Source organism: Nannobrachium achirus, assembly GCF_963921795.1.
Source record: "Nannobrachium achirus genome assembly, chromosome: 8".
Taxonomy (NCBI): domain Eukaryota; kingdom Metazoa; phylum Chordata; class Actinopteri; order Myctophiformes; family Myctophidae; genus Nannobrachium; species Nannobrachium achirus.
The window spans coordinates 55761999-55784204 of NC_137817.1; the positions used below are offsets into that span (position 1 = coordinate 55761999).

Genomic DNA, 22206 nt, shown 5'->3' on the forward strand with positions numbered 1-22206 from the left:
CTCTATATGGGGTTTAAGTGGTCAAAAAACAGAAGAATTGCAAAGTGTGGAGGCAGCAGATTCAGCGCAAACATGGGGATTCATTAATTTCTACTATTATGCCACCAAAATGTGCCATACCAACTTACAGCCATCTATAAGGCCCTCCTTCAAAAAAGAGCACCTGTCTGCAATTTGCAACTGGACTAGATAAGTATTCTGTAGCTTTCCAAAAGCTTACCTACATCATAACCCCTTTAGCCCATGTGGTTCTCAAATTGGGGTGCGGGGAGTGTGACAGTGTACAAATGGAACCAAATGGAGCCTTATTGCAGGTCCATTTGGTTCCATGTGTACACTGTCACAGTCATGGCCTAAATGTATACCAAAATTCCTTGAATTGAAAACGTTTGAGAAGAACCACTTGCTTTATCCAAACCAGGGTCTTCTTGGGGGAGGGGTCAAACCCCGTGGCCCCACCCCCTTTCACCTTCCCAACATCCAATAACAATCCTTCTCTATCGTTTTCCACGACTAATACGTTTTAGTTTTAGTGCTTAATGTCAACAGGACAGGACTCAGCATGAATGATGACTGAGAGACCAGACCGCTGTTTAACGTTCACTTCTTCATCCTGTCCCCCGCTTGGTATTAAATGGGATTAAATGTGACGCAAACGTGCGTCTCTCTCTCTGTCTGTCTGTCTGTCTGTCTGTCTGTCTGTCTGTCTGTCTGTCTGTGTGTGTGTGTGTGTGTGTGTGTGTGTGTGTGTGTGTGTGTGTGTGTGTGTGTGTGTGTGTGTGTGTGTGTGTGTGTGTGTGTGTGTGTGTGTGTGTGCGTGTGTGCGTGTGTTTGTCTACAACACACGTGTGTTGCATTACATCATCGTCGTCCGCCAAGCATCTGGGTTTTTCGAGGGAGTTTGGTTCCCATGACGATGGAGGGAAAGCTCGGCAACTATTTTAGGAGTTCACGTCCATGTAGCAAACTGCTGTCGCCGGGCGGAAAACTCAAATATTTCCTAAGCGTACGCCTGCTAAAGAGTGTCGCACACAAAATGAGCAAAATCTATTATAGTCCATCTGGTGATTCTGGTCGCAGAGATACAGTACATCTCTGGGGCTATACTTTAAGACAGTGGTTCTCAACCTATTCAGCCGCGACCCCCCAAATAATCATATTTTAACTGGGGACCCCCCACCCTGACAAGCACTAAGAGTTGAGGCATTACATTTTGTATAACACGGTTCTATTGTGAAAATAGCAGATCTACATGCTCACAACGCCTCGCGCTGCGAGGCGTTGTGAGCATGTAGATCGGCTATTTTCACAATTTCTGACACTAATATTTTACAATTTGACCAATGTTTAATTTGCCATTTTAGAGGTATTAAAAGTCCTTAAATTGTCACTTTAGAAATGTGCAGATACCCTCCATACACTTAAACTTCATGTTGGTTTGTTTAGTGTTGAGTGAGAAAACAATGTTGCACATGAAGTTACTCATCTGGGGACCCCCTAAAATATTTTGGGGAACCCCCTGGGGGTCGTGACCAACAGGTTGAGAACCACTACTTTAAAGATGAGGCTCGGTTCCTGTGTCCTTTGTTTCGTTCAGACTGCACACGCACGCACGCACGCACGCACGCACGCACGCACGCACGCACACACACACACACACACACACACATACAGATGTGTTTGAGCTCCTCTTGTTTGGTTTCAGAGAGACATGGAATTATGAGTCAGCTGTGTGGCCGATGATGAAGATTTTCCATTCCATCCCACTGAACACTCTGTGGATCAATGGATGAATGCTGCTCCTACCAGCGCTGCCAGATCTAGCCAGAGAAATAAGCAACCCAGTTTTACAAAAACAAGCCCAAAAGAAGTGAGCTATAGGCCAAGAGCACTCTAAACCTACTGTATCAATATATACATACAGATCCCTCTTGAAAAATGTGAATATTGTGTAAAAAATCATTGCAGATGCCATACCGTAGCACCCCAAATCATAACTGACTTCGGAAACTTTCCACTGGACTTCAAGCAACTCTGACTTCAGAAGGTTGACATTTCTATTATAAATCCTTGTTTTGAGTGGTCTCGCGTAATATTGTAATATTTTGAAATTATGGACTTTTGATATTCTTGAGCTGTATGCCCTAAAAAATCAAAGTTTTAACAAAAAAAGGTTTGGAATAATTCACTGAATGTCCAATGTATCTAGAATATATGAAAGTTTCAAGAAATATATGAAAGTTTCACGAAAATGTACTTTTACAATGATCTGTGTAAGAGAAGGATCTGTATACGCATATCGGCTATTTGAAAATAGCCCATCTACAAGCTCACAATAAGTGAAAAATGTTTTTGGAAACAAATACACAAATAATGCATGGGCAATGGGCATCCCTGCCTATTTTCAGATGGGGGTCTGCGGACGAATACAGATTAGTTTGGGGGTCCTTACCTTGACATGGAAATGTTTGAGAACCACTGCTTTTACAATAATCAAGCCCAAATACGCAAGTGTACTTGCGTATTTGGGTGGCTTTAAAGCAAAAAACAAGCCCAGACTCGCTTATAATAAGCAGGCAAACACTGGCTCCTATACACTGAAAAGTGCTCAGGAGCTCAGTGTGAACATGTCGGACGAACAGACACATCGTATATCCTTGACATGACAAGGCTTGAGAAAGCACTGATCTATACAGCAGTGGTACAGCAAAATAATCATATTTTAACTGGGGACCCCTAACCCTGACGAGCACTAAGAGCTGAGGCATTACATTTTGTATAACACGGTTCTATCGTGAAAATAGCAGATCTATGCTGACAACGCCAATTTATGCCACTATACTGTTTGACAATTTGGCCAATTTTAACTTGTCATTTTAGAGGCATTAAAAAGTCCTCAAATTGTCACTTTAGTAATGTGCAGATATCCTCTAATCTATACACTTAAAGGACAACTTTAGTTTTTTACAACAAGGGTTCATATTTTAGATTGTAATTAAAGAATATAAAGGATTAGTATTAAAATTATTTCATTTACTTCTTTCTATTGTTTTAGAGATTCTTGTTTCAGTGGTTGGGGGCATGCGTACAAGTGGCTAAATATGTCATTTTTCACAGAATAAGCCCATTCCCAAGATACAACGCAACCTTTCATGGTTGGATGTGACTTATGGGGGCTAGAAGTGTTACTGTAAATAGCAATAAAGAAACTGCTGGCTTATTGTGTCTAAAAAGACATATTTAGCCATTTGTACGCATGCCCCCATGCGTACGCAATACGCATGCCCCACATTTTAGCACGCTAAACGTGCTAAAACAATAGAACGAAGTAAATGAAAACATTTTAACACTCACTTTTTCTTTTCTCTAAATACAATCTAATTATCTAAAATATGAACCCTTGTTGTAAAATAAACAAAGTTGTCCTTTAAACTTTATGTTGTTTTGTTTACTGTTGAGCGAGTAAAACAATGTTTGCACATTAATCATCTGGGGGTCCCGACCCACAGGTTGAGAACCCCTGATCTACGGTAGGAGCATGACAGGCTCTCTCCATCTCATGGCTCCACTGTGCTTGTTGTTTCAAATCCGCCCACTCTCTCCTGATCCTCTCTCTCTCTCCCTTTCTCTCTCTCTCCCAGTCGGTTTTTTCCCACAGTGTCTCGCTGGGCTCTATATACCCTTCCTCTTATTTTTGGCTCCTGGAAAGTGGAACCACGGGTCATCTGGGGCAGACCAGAAGAAGAAGAGGAAGAAGAAGAGGAAGACTGAAAGAGGAATGCGTGGTGGATGAGAGAGTGAGAGAGAGAGATGTGAACGACAGTGGTGTAAAGTAACTATGTAGTGTACTTAAGTACACTTTCGAGGTGTTTGTACTTTACTTGAGTGTTTCCAATTTCCAATACTTTTACTTCTACTCCACTACATCTCGGATTCTAATATTGTACTTTACTCCACTACAATTATTTGAAAACTTTAGCTTTAGTTTTAGGTCGTTCCAAAATGTATTGACAACTTGTGTTGTCAATACATTTTGGAACGACCCAAAGTGAGTGCGAGCTACTTTCTTTGTTCCTAGTATTACTGCTTTGGCAGCTATAGCTGAGCACCGAAGAACGGAGGATGTGCGTTATTCTTTCTTTGAATATTATAAAAACATACATAAACCACTTTAGCCCTATTTTATATCTTGGGTATTTGAAAATAGACGATCTACAAGCTCACAACGCGTCGACGCGTTGTGAGCTTGTAGATCGGCTATTTTCAAACGTTTTGTACTTTTACTTTTGGTACTTTAAAGTTGTACCATGTAACTTTTTTTATAAAACAAATCTTAAAATTGTCCTAACTCTTAAATCGCTAAAGTTTTAGAACACCCACTCCGTTATTTTCAGCTAATGAAGCCTTCTCTTTATATGTTTTCTATGATCCTGACCGGGGACCGGTTTTCGCGCAAAAATTACGTCATCATACACTACCGGCCAATCACAGCGAGGGTTATACACTGCCGGCCAATCACAGCGCATCTTGAAGTGGGGTCGCTAGCTATCACAATAGGGCGGCCATATTTGTAGGCGCCCGTGTGTCTCTATCTATACTCGGGTGAAACACTCCGTTTCTCCGGAATGCCTGAACGCACAGGAACCAGGGACCCCTCTAAAGATAGATCTCGGCGAGGTGGAGGCAGACGCGGGGGAGACGCGGGGGTGTGAGGCCCGGTCCGCGGCGGAAAACGGCCGAAAGACGCGGACGCTACTGACCACTAGTTGAGCAACTTACACAGTATAGCTTTAAGTACTTATTGATGCAAATACTATATACTATATTTATACCTTTACTCAAGTACATTTTGAATTCCATACTTCTACTTGTAAGGGTGCCCTCACACCAAAATACCTATGAGAGTGGAATCCGCGTTCCGCCAATGCATTTCAATGAGAAGGGAGCTTTTTTTGCAGAAATCCTCTGCTGGCATGAAACCGCTTCACTCTCGTTGAAATGCATTGGCGGAACGCGGATTCCACTCTCATAGGTACTTTGGTGTGAGGGCACCCTAACAGAGTATTTCTATATTCCAGTATTGATACTTTTACTTAAGTATAACAATTGAGTACTTTTTCCACCACTGGAGAGATGTGAACGAGAGAGAGAGAGAGAGAGAGAGAGAGAGCGAGAGAGAGATGTGAACGAGAGAAAGTGAGAGAGAGAGAGAGAGAGAGAGAGAGAGAGAGAGAGATGTGAACGAGAGAAAGTGAGAGAGAGAAAGAGAGAGAGGAGAGAACGGGTCCAGCTTGTTTCTCTAGGCATGCAGGAAATACATTCCTCCGCAGAGTTTTAAGGATGTGAGAACGGCCTGCAGTGAGGGGGGGGGTCTCTGAGAAGATGTACCAAATGTCGAGGAGTGACTGACGACACGTTCTCAGAACGTGAACGCACGCGTGAGCGTCACAAAAACATGACACACGTGCACAACGTACGCCATGCAAGCTTTCTTCGATAATGGTTTATAGGCCGGGGGTTCTCAAACCTTTTCCATGTCAGGGACCCCCAAATTGATATGCTTTTGGCCGCGGACCCCCGTTTAGAAAATGTCTGGGGAACAGACAAGGACCCCTGGCGATCCCTGGACCCCACTTTGAGAACCAATGGTTTAGTCAACATTCAAAACGTAATACTATCATCGTGACGTTGTCCACACTAAAATGATGATATTCAATATCATCATCTGCAGTTGTAGAAATATCCTGATAATCAATGTTAATGAATAGGCCTATATTGAACATCCTAACTGTTAGAATTATGCCAACGCGACATGTTCTCAAAACAAGAACACAAGAAAATTATTGAGAGATGGAGGAAACATACACGCACGCATTCTTCAATATTGGCTTTGGCAACATCCAAAACTTAATATCATAAATGTTATGACATAGCCTACTGTACAATAACACCATCTACTATTGTGATATTGCACATACAGTATATCCTGATAATTAAATTGTACTTAGATGCTTTGACAGATGAGTTCAGACGAGTCACAATGCAGCACTTCACCACATGGAAGGAAAGACTGAAAGATGGAAAAATATATCCACCTCTCTCTCTCTCTCTCTGTCTGTCTCGCTCTCTCTCTATCTCTCTCTCTCTCTCTCTCTCTCTCTGTCTCTCTCTCTCTGCCTCTCTCTGTCTCTCTTTCTCTCATTGCCAAAGTAAACAGAGCTGTGTTACCAGGAAGTCTATCTTACAAAACTATGAAAATAGTTATACATCCATATAGGAAAGGTTAGTTTGGTGTACACCTTTGAAACAGTTGACAGCAGTAGTTCAATGTGTTGCATTCTCTCTCTCTCTCTCTCTCTCTCTCTCTCTCTCTCTCTCTCTCTCTCTCTCCCTCTCTCTCTCCCTCCCTCCCTCCCTCCCTTTCTCTCTCGACCCCTGCCACTATCTCTGCCAGACCTTTCTTTCTTATCTGCCGTTCTTATCTCACATCCTCACCCCATTACCTCACATTAAGGCTGACGAGACACGCGCCAAGAGAGCTGCCAAACTTAAGATGAAACAATGTTGTTTCAAATGACACAATCTGACAAGAAACACGATCCCTCCTGAAAACACAACAGAGACGTCGTCGGTTAGAAAATGTTTGCCAAATCGAGAACAGAAACCTTCTTTTCTTCTTCTTGGAACCCAGCGAGAAGTGGCTATAATTCGTCTCTCTGCTAAAAACCACACCTTTCCTTCTCCATTTTCAGCCATTTTGTTCCGATTTCCACTTCTCCCTGCGTCTGCCTCTGTTGTTTACAGCGAGAGAAAAAACGTTCCAAATCCTGAAATATCTCTTGTTCATCATAGGCTACTGTATAACAGTGGCGTCAGTTCAGAAAAAGCTAAGGTATGGCAACATGACTGCGCGCGTTCAAGACACCAGTCATGTTGCCATACCTTATCATCAGGCACGATTCATTTATTTTAAGAAGTACATTTTCTTTTTTTCCCCCGTTTCTACGGTTTCTTGGGATGGATATGGCAGCCTGGCTGGAACGGTTGTTCAAGCGCAGCTAAACTTGGCACGTTAGTAAACGTGCCACAATAAACAATAATGCATTGCACCTGTGCAGCTGACCTGCGGAACCTGGGAATATACCATTCTGTCAAGATGAATAAAAACGTGGAGAATATATACCTTGTTGAAGTGACCATTTTGTAAAACTTTGCATTTGTAGTTATTTTACTGTATTTTATAACATAATAACCAGCACAGATAGACAAAGAGACATGCATGTATTTATATTTAAAAGTAACTTTAATTTCCCCCCCTGGACCCAGGGTATGGCAGCTGCATACCCCTGCCATACCCAATTGACGCCTCTGCTGTATAATACGCACAAGTGTACGGAAAACCCCGTCACCGCTCGCCCGGCCGCGGTCGAAGACTCTGTGCTTTTTAGTGTACACCGTAAAGAGGTCTGGCCCTTTTTTTCCGTTGCATTCATCCAGGGATAGAGGCAGCATGAGTTGGCACGGAAAAAACTCCCCTCAGGTTTTTCAAAAAACCAAAACAGACTGCAGCCCTAGCATTACTGGCATTAGCCTGACAAGAGTTTTTCTTTTCTTTTTTTTTTACCGTCCGTCCCAAAACTGAGGGCCTTTCAAGAGAGCTTACGCCCTCTCCCTCTCCTCCTACACCCCCCACCCACTTCTCACTGGCCCTCTCCAACCCCCCACCCACCTTCCACCCACTCTCCCATAACTCTGCCAACGCAGGAGTATAGCAGCGGTACGTTACTTTTGCCTTTAACCACTTAATCCCTACATACTTCGCGGTGCGGCGAATAACGGAAATAGATGATCTACAAGCCCACAGCGCGCCGCTTGTGTGACGCGGTGTGGGCTTGTAGGTCAGCAATTTTTTTGTGTCCGACACCCATGTGTAAGTAATTACAAGTCGGGGCTTTAGCCTCTCCCAACCCCCCACCGTACCTTTCACATTCTCCATCTAGGGTCTGTCCCTCCTCCACTCCCTCCTCTACCAGCCCACCGTTTACATTTAAAAACTGGCCTGCTATTCCTATGAGCCACAGGCACAGTGTCCAGGTTCTGTCATCCAGGAAAAGAAAAATTCCACCCACTGGGAGTGAGCGGTGCCTTAACCCACTGTTTCCCCATTGTTTAAGAACTAGTGAAACAAAACCAAGTTGTATGTAACTGTACAAAAGACGTAACAATAAAGTACAACTTTGAACCTTGAACCTTGAGTAAAAATAGCCGATCTGCAAGCTTGCAACGCAGTGCAACTGTCTAATCTCTCTTTTGGGTCACGACCTGAAAAGTTTGGGAACCACTGCCTTAACCTATAATAACATACAATAGTCCACAGTATCACTTCAAACACAACAGCGCCACCTGAAGGTTGGTCGGCCAGCCGTTGAGGCCGTACTGATACAGACAGACATATGGACATAATGGACAGACATACTCACGCGGTCATCACACAAACACAGGCTAGGTTTGTTTCATGTCGTTCAACAAATATATAATTTTGTTTGAACCACATTAACCCTGGTGGTGTCCCTATTTTGGGGCGATTCTTTCCCGAAAAATGCGATAACCGAGGGGTTAGAGTACATAGTACCACATGTCATGGGCTTGACACACACACCACACACAACACACACACACACACACACACACACACACACACACACACACACACACACACACACACACACACACACACACACACACACACACACACACAAATACAAACGTATCCATGCACGCACGGACACGCACACACAAAAATCCACGCTGAAATCAAATCACGTGGGACTCCTCAGTGGTCACTGCTCCTACCTCCTTCCTGGGTCTTCATGTCCACCCAGGGGGTCCACGCAGACGGTCCCTGGCTGCTGTGACAGGACACTCTGACGGCGTAGAGGTTGTGAGGGGCCAGGTCCTCCAGTAGGTGCTGGGCGGGGGGCACGTTGATGTTCTGGCTGTGGATCAGTTCCTCGTCAGAGTCCCCGGAGTGCTTGGCCTACACGGGGCAGAGAGACATTAATCGCATTATGCACGATAACATGAGACTGAGTGACGTGATCTTTTCTTGGCTTAAAACCCCAATCCGTAGGTTTTTTTTGTCCTCCTGCTCTCATGAGACGCAATCCCTGCTCGGCTTTAAAAGCAACAATGTTCGGACATTGGTTATGGCAAATTTGATATTTGGTTAACATCTGTACACTCTCAGAGTTAAATTAACAGGGGTTCAAGAGGTTGTACACTCTCAGAGTTAATGAACCCATTAAAACTGATAAAGCATCGTTGTCAGGCCGATTTTTTCAAACACATTTTTGGACACTGCTCCTACAGATTTTGGCCTAAAATCACGCAAAGCAGTACACAGTATCTCTAAAGTCATGTCATCAACATGGATCTGTCCCATTTCCCATATTCCCTCCTGATTGGTTACGATTGCCTTCTAAAGTTTGTGTATGACGGTCGCTTATCTCGCGATTAGGAAGTCTTACTTCTATAGGCTAAAGCAGCGGTTCTCAAACTATGGGTCCTGACCCAAAGTGGGATCGCCGGAAGGGCTTTGATGGGGTCTCCCAAAAAATCCCTCATAATATGGGGTCGTGCTAGAAAAAGGTTTGAGAACCCCTGGGCTATAGCAACCTGTGTTTTTCTGAAGAAAAAAAAAGAAAAAAGGGAACTAGAATAGTGGTTTAGAACAGTGGTTATCAAAAATAACAGATATACAAGTTCACAGCATGTCACGAAGAGTCACGCTGTCAGATTGTACATCTGCATCTGCTTGTACATCTGCTATCATTGAACATTTCTTCTCTTCTGGGGGGTCCCTGGCATGGCAAAATACAGATCATTTCTGGGGAGTCCTTGGTACGATGAAGTTTGAGAACTACTGATTTATAAGAAATGTGTAGGTTTTCTCAGGTAAATGGTGCATTTATATAGCGCCTCTATCCAAGGCACTTTACAGAGATTGTGCATTACATTCACCCATTCACAGACACATTCATACACAGATGGAGGAAACCTTGCAAGGCGCAACGGGAGCAACTAGGGGTTCAGAGTCTTGCTCAAGGACTCTTCGACACTAACTCTGGGGGAGACCGGGATCGAACTGGGAACCCTTCGGGAACCCTCCGTGTTCTTTCTCTACCCCTGAGCCACTGCCGCCCCTCAGGTCTTAATGGGTTAAATGAACAGGGGGTTCAGGTTGGCGGCAGGTTGTGTAAAAAATGCCTCATAAAACGTACTTCTCAGCTAGACGCTCATTTTCCCGTGTGGATGTGAGCCATGGGCCCAGCGAGGTGCACACTCACAGAAAGCACAGCGTCATCAACAAAGAGAAGAGAAGAGATCACAGACACAGAAACATGCTGCCTCTGCAGAAAAGCTCTCTCGGCGGTAAACAGGTTTAAAGAGAGGCACACGAGGGAGAAAATGAGCTCCGTCCGTCAGTAACAAACGCTGAGAAACCACATGAAGGGACTCCAGTCTGCACTTATTGTTCTCAGCTGGTGACTCCTCGCAACACAAAGCTACCGGCGGCCGCACGCAAACCGGCCCGGTTTCAAAAAACGTCACAGGTGAAAGATTGTTTTCAATGGACTATTTTGTTTCATCTTTCTTTAAAAGAAAAACATCACAGGTCAAAAGGTTGTTTTCAATAGTGTTTTCTGCTCGGGTGGTGGTGGCTAGGCACAGCAGCAAGCATGAACGCTCTGCGTCGCGACTATATGCACAACAATAAAAGGCAATGAGTCTGTGTTCCCTTATTTGACATGATGCGGTACATTAATGGATTTTCCTTTGATGTCTGACTATTTCATCAACAAAACCATCCATCCATTATGCTTCAAATAAAGCAAGACATTATTATAACTCAGACAGGCTTAAGCAAATAAAAATGGGATTGGTATTTAAGATGGTCAAAGGGACAGTGCCCTCATACCTCTACTTAAATTGAGTGACACCCACAATATGGGAAAATTCTCATACTCAATGTTGGTGAATTGAATACATACTACAGGACCACAAAGGAAACCAAGTCCACAGGACTTTTTTGACTTTGTCTCAAAATGCGCCACAAAGCGATTTGAGAGATGCTTTGAGGTGTTTTTTAGTTTTTTACCAACATGGATATGATTCTGACGATCATTCAAAAGATATTTGTAACTCAGTCAGATAACTCACGATAAAATGAACCGAACCGGCATAAAGTCACGATTACGTTGCATGCCTGTCGGAACAAGGCGGACCGCTCAGTCTCAGTTTACAGTAACACAACAAAACCACTCACATGTGTTCAAACCGAGGACATATAAGTGGATAAGTGGATTAATTATGATCGAACCCAATGTACGCCTCAGGGACAGAATGTCTTGGAGGAAGGGGATACAAATTAGCAGCAGAGCAGGTCAGTCAGCCTTCTGCAGCGGAACCCAGGAATGTTTGTGAATGAGGAGAGAGTGTGCGCGTGCGTGTGTGTGTGTGTGTGTGTGTGTGTGTGTGTGTGTGTGTGTGTGTGTGTGTGTGTGCGTGTGTGTGTGTGTGTGTGTGCACGTGTGTGCGCAGCGGTGTAAAGTAACTACTGTAAATACATTTACTCAAGTACTGTACTTACAGTACAACTTTGAGTTATTTGTACTTTACTTGAGTATTTCCAATTTCCAATACTTTTACTTCTACTCCACTACATCTCGGATCGAAATATTGTACTTTTACTCCACTGCATTTATTTGAAAACTTGAGTTACTAGTTACTTTGCAGATATAAATTATGATATCATAAAACACACTCATAAACCACTTTAGCCCTATTTTATACCACGGCTGTTTGAAAATAGCCGATCTACGATAGTTGTGAGCTTGTATATCTGCTATTTTCAAACATTTTGTACTTTGGCTTTTGGTGCTTTAAGTACATTTTGATGATAACACTTTCGTACTATTACTCAAGCACACTTTGAATTCCAGACTTTTACTTTTAACTAAGGGAGTATTTCTATATTGCAGTATTGATGCTTTTACTTACAGTAAGTCAAACATTTGACTGTTTGTGTCAGAGAGAGGAGTCATGGCTGACTCAGTGAAAGAGCGTTTGGCCAGTAAACAGGCCTGGTTAATGTAATCAGCTCCAGCAGTGAGTCAGCCATGGCAGAGCATTCCCTCAGTGTGTGTCATACCTGCTGTCACTGTCACTGCCACACGCTTCCTGTTGTTCTGCCTAGCTCGCTCGCTCTTATAGTTTACTATATCCATTCATTTCTTTCTTTCTTTCTTTCTTTCTTTCTTTCTTTCTTTCTTTCGTTGTATTTATGAATTGTTTTGTTAAATCAAAACTATACGAAACTATGTTAATTTGTTCTGTTTTTGACATTTCATTTTGTACGTTCAACGTTTTTGTAGCATATGAGTTTTTTTTTTTTACGGTTTGGGGTTGCTACGGTTTGGGGATGCTGGCCCCAAGCCCAACCTTTCCCCATTTCTGTTCTTTTGGGGTGGGTTTGTTAGTCCCCCTCCCTAAACCTAATGTCTTCCTGGCAATGGATTACAGTCCCATACCACGTGAGACCAGACAGGTTTTGGGTCGCGTACAAGCTGTCCCGGGCTATTCATTTTGCACAGGATGGGCAAAATAAGCTTAATTGGCTTCGGAAGAAGTTTTACTTGTTTTACTGTATTTATATTGGATTTGTTTAATGGACCAACATATCCATCTACTCTATCTTCTCTATCTTCTCTGTCTGTCTGTCTGTCTGTCTGTCTGTCTGTCTGTCTCTCTCTCTCTCTTTCTTTCTTTCTTTCTTTCTTTCTTTCTTTCTTTCACCTTCCACTGCCTAATTTATGCACTGTCGTATGGCGGCGTCGCAGAAAATAACCGATCTATAAGCTCACGATGCGTTGCGTCCGCAATAGGTTGTGAGCTTGTAGATCGTCTAATTCTGGTTCCCGACACAGTCGTCCTTCCTTCCTTCCTTCCATGCATTTCCTTCCTTATTCATCCCGTCTTTCTCTGGCTGTTTCTTCGAGTCGTACAATAAACTCCTCTGAACGGCACAATGACGCATTAAAATTCAAACATTTCTCCACATTCTGCTGTAGCTGCTCTGCTGGCCCCTTGGCTTCTTCCCCTGTGTGTGCGTGTGTGTGTGTGTGTGTGTGCGTGTGCGCGTGCGTGTGTGCGTGCGTGCGTGTGTGTGTGTCGGGGGGGATGGGGGTGCAGCAGCAGCATGGGGTACACGGGCGGAGGGCTCCGTTAGGGGCGGCTTTATTAGAACCAGACGTTTTGGGGTGGTGCTGTAAGCGCTCCCCTTTTCTCCTGGAGAAAATAATGTTCCCTCTCCTCTCGCACAACCCAGTGACACGGCTGAACAGCCACAGCACCAGGGGCGTCGATTAGGTATGGCAGGGGTATGCAGCTGCCATACTCTGGGTCCAGGGGGGGAGAATACAAGTTACTTTAAAATATAAATCCATGAATCTATCTGTGCTGGTTATGTTGTTAAATTACATTAAGATAACTACAAATGCAAAATTTAACAAGGTATTATAATTATATTCTCCACACTTTTATTCTCCCCATCTCGACAGAATGGTATATTCCCAGGTTCCGCAGGTCAGCTGCACAGGTGCAATTCATTATTGTTAATTGTGGCACGTTTACTATATTATGTCAAGTTTAGCTGCACTTGAACAACTGTTCCAGACTGCCATATCCAGCCCAAGGAACCATAGACATTTTGGGGGAAAAAAATAGAATGTACTTCTTAAAATAAATGTATCATGCCTGTTGCTAAGGTATGGCAACATGACTGGTGTCTTGCACGCGCGCGAAGTCATGTTGCCATACCTTACCTTTTTCTGAACTGACGCCACTGCACAGCACAGGACCGAGAGAGAGAGAGAGAGAGAGGGGGGGGGGGGGGGGGGGAGAGAGGGTGTGTGTGTGTTTGTATTACTATCTCTTGTGGGGACATGGGAAATAAACTTTTTCCTGGTCCTAACAAGAAATTATTTTTGCTTTATGGTTGAACAAATATGTTTAGAAAGTCGTTTACAGTCAGGAAAGGGTTCAGGTTGGGGTTTTTAGGTTCAGGTCAAGGTCTTTTTAGGGATTAGAGATTGACTTATGTCTGATCTGCACTAATGTGGTGCACCGGAAAATAGCCGAACTGCCAAGCCCACAACGGGTCGTAGATCGGCTACTTTCCGGCTTCAAGACTCATGGTGCGTTTTTCTTGAAATTGCATTCATAACAAAATCACTGTCTTAAAATGTCGATGTCCTCACGAGTATATCATAAAAAATACACATAACAGGACAGAGAGAAAGAGAGAGAGAGGGAGAGAGGGAGTGGTCCAACATCAGATTAGCGCACAAGGCCGCTTTCCCAGAGTGAAACCCGAGACCCTGCGCTCCGTGAATAAAGCCAGCGAGGGAGGGAGGGGTCAACAAAGAGTTAAAGGAAAGAAAGAAAGAGGCAGAAAGGGAAGAAAAGCTCTCTTTTCTCTCCAAGAATCCTCCGTAGCAAAGCTCAGGTCATGCTCAGCGGAGAGCGGGGGGGAGGGCCCATTTATAGATCCATAGAGTGATGTGTTGTTTAAAGAGCTCTCCAAGAAGTGCTACCCGTAAAAAATATACAATAATAACAATCTCTAGTGCAGGGGTTCCCAAACGTTTTTGTCTCAGGGCACCCCATAAATATTCTTTTAATCCGAGGCACCCCTACATAATTTTCACTCCCAGCACCTTATATTTATAGCATATCGTCGTTGTCGGGTGGAAACCTTGTATGTCCAAAACCGTTCGTTTTGTATTTATCATCTATAAAATGTACTAAACTAGTGAAAACAGACGATCTACAAGCACACAACGCTATGTGCTTGTAGATCGGCTGTTTTCACTAGTTTTGAGCGACAGTCTTGTATGATGAAGCAGGGCTTTGCTTTACCAAAATACGTACACATTTGAAACTTGGAGATACGAGGTTTCTGCCCGACAGTGACGATATTTTTGTGATTATGTTGCAAGGAAAACGTTGAGATAATAGCCATTTTGGTTAGAACTGACTGAAAATAACTTTGTACTTCAAGTTTAAAATGATACGAAATATTTTAAGTGTCCAAATAAATTCCAAATATTATCAAATGATCTCGCAGCACCCCTGGACTGCCGTCACGGCACCCCAGGGTGCCCCGTCACCCACTTTGAAAACCCCTGCTCTAGTGGCCCACAGTCACACAGAAGAATGCACTGGAACTACCTGTTGGAACGCATTGATGTTCTGAATGAAAATACTAGTTCTGGCCAGCAACACAATATGTTGCTAGATATCGCATCTCATCTCATTGTTGAGCTTGTAGATCGTCTATTTCGAGCGAGGATGTTTGGGAGTAGTACGAAAACAGGAGGTATAGAGCCGGTCAACTGAATATATATATATAGGGTTGTGGTTATGGCACTCTGCTTTGAGTCATGCCAACAGCATCCATAATCAGAATGTACCGCTGCCCCCTGTGTGTATAATAGCTTATCATTAAAGTACAGGAAAAAGCACTGGTCTTGGGGGAGAGAGCCCTATATGACCCGGGTATAGGCCATGAAAGACCCTTGCATACAAACTCCTGGCCACTCCTCCCCTACGGTAACTGCCCATGCACCTGCACAATCAGTCACCTCGCACGCACACGCCCAACACGATATACGACCCCACAGATACTCATATACAGTACATTATACAGTAACACTTCATCTTATTTAAAGCACAGTAAATCAGCTCAGTGGCCTTGCGGTTAGAGTGTGTCCCCCTGAGATTGGGAGGTCGAGGTGCAATCGCTGGCTGGGTAAGTCCCTGCGACATACTAGCGTCATGTCCAGGGGGTGAACTTGTACATATCATGGCTAGGGGATGTTCTTGTTCTTGTCCACTAAGCTGCCTCACGCTACAGAAACAGGAGACAGCACAATACACCGGTGTGCCTCGGGAGTCCACACGCGACCTGGCGTTTGCCAACGGGTCTGAGGCCTTAAACTAGATGCAGAATAGATATTCCAAGACCCAGATTTAGAGTGAACATTTTTTACTCAAACCTTTGCTTCTGGGCGTCCCTGGAACAAAATATTTTGAGATGGGGGCCCGCGGCCAAATACATGTATCATTTTGGGGGTCCTTGACATGACGAAGTTTGAGAACCACTGATATAGGCCAATTTTACAAATGTCTTCTAAATCCTAACAGTTTTCTGAAAGAAAAAAAACTTATGTTGCTATCAGTGCTCTCAAACTTTGTCATGTCAAGGACCCCCAAAATGATATGTATTTGGCCCCATCTCAAAATATTTCGTTTCAAGGGACCCCCATAAGCAAAGATTTGAGTTAAAAATGTTCACTCTAGATTTGGGTTTTGCAATATCTATTCTGCATCTAGCTCAGGGCCTCAGACCCATTTACAAAAACCAGGTTGCAGTCAACAAACCGTTTGGCAACCACCCACATACCCATCCACTCAAGCACTCAGACCTCTGGTGTACACGTGTGTATCTCACCTGCACCGAGCAGCGGATGATGGGGTAGTCTCCTCCGAAGCCAGGCTGCCACGCTACCAGCAGACTGCTCTGCGTGATCTCCTCTGCCCTCAGGTTCTGAGGCCCAGATGGGAGAACTGGGAGGGGATCACAGAAACGTAGATGATTTATTGTTAATCGTATAAATAAGCTCTAGTCCTCTTACAACATATTGTACTCTAGTCGTTCTCAAACGTTCTCATCTCGAAAACCACCAAATGTGTACAGTATGTATAAAAGGAGATGTTGTTTAACCCATTTAGGCCTAGAATTTTTATAAATTGAATGCTTTAACCAGTGAAAAATAGCAGATATACAAGCTCACAGCGCGGCACTCGGTGCGAGCTTGTAGATCTGCTATTTTTTGAAAAAGTCGTGAAAATGTGTGCAAATCTTTGAATATATGTATTTTCAAAGCGAACATTTGTAACTCAAATTTTGCTTCTGGGTGGTCCCTGGAACTAAATATTTTGAGATTGATTTTGATTTTGATTTTGATTTCGATCTCTTTTAGCCATCGGCTACTCTTCCAAGAGTCCAGCAAACACAAGAATACATTACATTACAGCATTCATAGTACATTTATAATACAAATGAGTTTCATCATAAGAATCAATACAGTTCCACTCACTCTTTCAAACCCACACAAACACACACACACACTACTGCACCCCTAGGATGCCCATAGTGGACTCTGCATGGCAGGGGCGTCCTCCTCCCTGAGCCATGCCTAGGCCATGCCTAGATGGGGGTCCGTGGCTAAATAAATATCATTTTGGGGGTCCTACAAATGAAAATGTTTGAGAACGACTGACATAGTAGTCTCTCAAGAACAGACTGAGCTCCAGTTAAGTGAAAAGGACCTTTTCTTTGACGATGGCTGGCCAGATTGCTGACATAGAAACATAGGGTTTTTCAAAAAACCTTAGAAGGATTCAAAAGACACTTATAGAATCGGGTCAAAATTAAAATTTTCACGATTTTTCAAAAATAGCAGATCTACAAGCTCACTGTGAGCTTGTATATCTTTTTTTTTCAATAGTTAAAGCATAAAATAATGATACATGTGTACCCGTTCTGAATGCGTTAAAACATTTCGAAATATTCCAAATGATCAACAATTCGTGAAGAATAGCTGAAATATTAAATAGGGCTATAGTGGTTAAACTGTTCCTCATGTTGCTGGGGACCCCTCAAGGACCCCACTTTGAGAAGCAGTGTGTTAGGAGGACCCCTACCTGTGATAGTCCCGGAGGCGGAGGTGGCCACTCCTTTGTCGTTGTGAGCCTCACAGGAGAAGGTGCTGGTCCGGTTCAAACCTGCGTGCACACACATACACACACACGCCCACACACACACGCACGCACGCACACACACACACACACACACACACACACACACACACACACACACACACACACACACACACACACACACACACACACACACACACACACACACACACACACACACACACACACACACACACACACACACACACACAAAAAAAAACACACAAAGGTGGTGTGAAAGCGGAAAGCACCCGAGTGTCACTCAAAATACAAATCCCAACTCAGCAGCTTGAGGTGGGAATAAGGAGTTGGCAGAAGTCGTTTCTTTTTTTCAGAGGGCCAAACTGAATCTGATAAAGTGAACAAACATTGGACATTTGAATCGAAGAACGTAAACACAATAGTGCTGAATTATGTTAGAACTGCATGAATTTGGTGCACATGATGACAGATCAGTAGTTTATTTGGCAGGCTAGAAGGCCTGGGTCCTCATTGCTTCACAACCAAAGACAAGATGTTTCTGTTGCAAAATCTTTTACAGCTGTATTTGTCACACTGCTGACAATGAAAATATCACTCACATAAAACAATCCACCTCAATGCCTGATTTGTACAGTATCCCCAAAAAAGCCCCAAAAACATCTACAAGTGATGCATGTGCTTATACAGCACATCATCATTTTTTGGGGCTATTTTATGGTCCCGTTCAAACCTGGCCCAACAAAAGGAAAACGAGTCATGACACAAAACGGGAAAGCCCTGAGCATCGTTCAAACTCGAAATCCCCACTCAGCAACTCCGGCTCGGCACAAAAGCCAGATTTATAAATTATGCCGTTGTGTGTGGCTGTCGTGTGCCGAAAATAGTCGATCTCTAAGCTCACGGCACGTTGCGACGCGTTGCGTTGCGAACTTGTGGTGGGTTGCCTATTTTGAAGTATGTTCTGATCTTGTTCCTACCTGGCCAGACAAACGGAACAGACACACAGGTGTCAAACCAATATTGCCCCAAAGCATCGTTCAAATGGCAAATCCCGACTCAGCATCCGGGGGGGAACGGTCGGGGATGGGGGGACGGACGCTTAGCGCTGACATTAAGAGTTCACACACAGGTTATAGGATTCAGAGAGAGTTCAGTGTCCCGTAAGGGCGAGAGGGTCTTTATCTGTGATCATTATGGTTAGCATTAGCGTTAATGCTTTTATGTTGATACAAGGGTTGGGATTTGTGTGGGAGAATAATCCCTCGCTGGAAATGGAAGCCAGCTGTCACCTCGAGGCTCGGGACCATTTTTTAACGTGTTTTTAAGGTGTGCAGTGCTCTTTCATCTGTGTGCAGAGATTTGACTCCATGCTGTATATTATTGATGGATCTTTGCGTGTATTTCCGCTGACGCACACGGAGTCTCCTTCCGTATGAAATATAAACAATCTCAACAGAATGTTTGTTGACAGTGTCTGCCCCCAGTGCTGCTTATTAAAGGTAGTGTAAGTGATATATTTTGGTTAAAACATAATGTTGTTGTTTTTTCGTTTGTTTTTTCGTTAAAAGGTTAAAGCTCTATATTCTGATAGTAATAATAATATCTGGAATTTATATAGCGCTTTTCTAAGTACAAAGACACTTTACATGTGTGTGGGGGCGGGCACAGTGCTCTCCCCATCTCTCCAGCTATTTCAGTTAAACAGACAATACATTTTCGGGTGATGTACTAATGTCATCCAAACAGTAGAGAGAACCTGTGGCTTGGCAGACAGTGCAGCATGCGAGTAAATGGTAAATGGTGCATTTATATAGCGCCTTTAACCAAGGTGCTTAACAGAGATTGTGTATTGCATTCACCCATTCACACAAACATTCATACACCGATGGCGGAGGAAACCATGCAAGGCACCAACCTGCTCACCGGGAGCAACTAGGGGTTCAGAGTCTTGCTCAAGGACTCTTCGACACTAACTCTGGTGGAGCCGGGGATCGAACTGGGAACCCTCCGTGTTCTAATGACGGTTTCTCTACCCCTGAGCCCACAGCAAGTGCGACAAGCCTGAGCATTCTGTCCAATGGGGACCAGAGACAAGAGTGTGGCTACACTTTACTGAGTTGGACATTTGAGGAGAATAATGTTGTTTTGTTTGTTTGCCTAAGTATTTATTTTTTGCTTACTCTATTCTTGTATTTTTGACCAGTATTATTTTGGCTACCTGAAATCTCTGTATAAATCTGCACTGACGTGAGTTTTGGGAGAAATAAAAACCCTGAACGTACGCACAACTTGGGACTGTTTTTGGAGCCGTGGCCGCTCGGGGCAACCGTACACATACATCAGGGTTATATTATTCACATTTAATACATAGACTGTATAAAAAATATGGACAAAGCGAAGCCATTGGTTTCTATGCAGGGCAAATGACACAATATGGGTCCTTGGCATGGGTGTTGCCATCATAGATTGTAAAGGCATCAGAGGATGCTATTGGCTGCCAACGGTCACGTGCAACTCCAGGGATACATGGGAGAATGTGGTCGGAGCCTCCCGAAATACAGCACACGAAGAAGAACACAGCCGGCTGCATAGTATATTAGTTGGCCACGACCCCCCAAACTTTATCATCAATTTTAAAATAAATGGGACCTTATTTTCACAAAACGCATATCATTGAAAGGCAGTTTTTAACTAGCGATAGGAACCATAAAGTATGTATGAAAGTGTTAATTAAGGTTAGAAAACGAAAGGGGAAAATGAATGGGGTCCAATGGAGAACAATTCTTTTTGCGATCGGCCGGGGGGGAAAACAGCACAACTAGCGGCCAATCATAGGAAGTTTTAGTTCCGTATTGGAGTCATTTTAAATCGGCGGAACTATGCCCCTGATTTAATATCAAAGAGTTTGATTTGTAGATGGAAAATGTGCAATTTGAAACTACATTTTCTGGGGGCTTTTATTGACCTTTATTTGGATTGTACAGTGTTGAATGACAGGAAGCAGGAAGAGAGACGGGCAGTGACACGCAGCAGAGGTTGTTGGAATCAACCCCGCAGCTTGCTGTCAGGCTGCATTATATCGCCGTTGTCGGGTGGAAACCTTGTATGTCCAAAACCGTTCGTTTGGCATTTATCATTTAAAAAAAGAACGAAACTAGTGAAAACAGCCGATCTACAAGCGCATAACGCCTCGCAGCGCGAGGCGTTGTATGCTTGTAGATCTGCTGTTTTCACTGCTTTTGTGTGACGGCCTTGTACGATGAAGCAGGGCTTTGCTTTGCGAAAGAACGTACACAAGTTTGAAACTTGGAGATACGAGGTTTCCACCCGACAACGACGATATAGAGTCTTTATGTGGTATGCGCCCTTAAGGCGCCCAGTAATTCGAGACGTTCATATCAGTTTCATATCGGTTTCACACTATGTTTGCAGGCTCGCATTACCAACGTAAACACACGTTTACAGCCTCACAATACAATGTGTTTACGGGGTTGTGTAATGGTAATGGTGTCATTCTATCAGGAGCTGAGTCAATCACCCCTAGAGAAGAAGAAAAAATGTCTTGTTTGCGTTTTTTTAAACGGTTAAAGCTGCAACTTGTTAATTTAATCAATTTGTGTGGTGGAGTGTGTTAATCAGGCCTCCAGAGTCAATCTATAAAATGTGTCCAGTGCAACTAAAAGGTTTTGTTGATCGCACCAGGGCAACTTACATTCAGCAAAGTATAGGCGACAATTTAAAAATGTACAATTTAGAAGACGCTATCGAGAGCATGGTAAACACATACATAAAATGCAGTGAGGCCTCAGTAAAATTAGGATCCCAGGTACATCAAGACACTGGTAAATCAGTCTACTTAAGTAAACAATATACTATCAAAAATAATAATCTGTAGCCTACATTGAAACTATAGGATACCAGGTAAACAATGAACCTGGCATCTGTCTAAATTAACATGCTATCTGAATTACATTTAAACCTTGTGGTCAAGAAAAAGAAAACAAGCCTAAGTAACAAAAGCGTGAGAACATGACCAAGGCACTGTAAGGCTACGTGGTCATAACTAGGTCAAGTGCTACGGGCTAAGGTGGAGTCTGAAGAGGTGAGTCTTCCATTCTGTCTATAATGTGTGGGGGTGCACCTAACTTATCTCCAAATATTTGTGTGATAGGACCTTTTTTTTAATTTACATAACCACTTCAACCCTAGCATCCCTATTATTCTGAGGGGGATATTATCCAAAAGTACTGTAGCAGCAACGCGTTGTGAGCTTGTAGATCGGCTATTTTCGGCCAAGAGGCTTGATGTAGATGGATAAAGAGCAGACCAAGTACAGAGCCA

General features: G+C 43.5%; 1 protein-coding gene across 1 annotated transcript in view; it reads right to left on the bottom strand.

Moving 5' to 3' along the window:
* axl (AXL receptor tyrosine kinase) overlaps positions 1 to 22206 on the bottom strand; it is a gene marked incomplete at its 3' end in the record, with an annotated part of 66112 nt that overhangs the window by 22554 nt on the left and 21352 nt on the right. Inside the window, exons 5-7 of the mRNA XM_080732003.1 lie at positions 17830 to 17910; positions 16574 to 16689; positions 8854 to 9037 (exon numbers count right to left, since the gene is read on the bottom strand). Of these exons, the coding sequence (XP_080588129.1) occupies positions 8854 to 9037; positions 16574 to 16689; positions 17830 to 17910 (381 nt within the window). The remainder of the gene's footprint in view (positions 1 to 8853; positions 9038 to 16573; positions 16690 to 17829; positions 17911 to 22206) is intronic.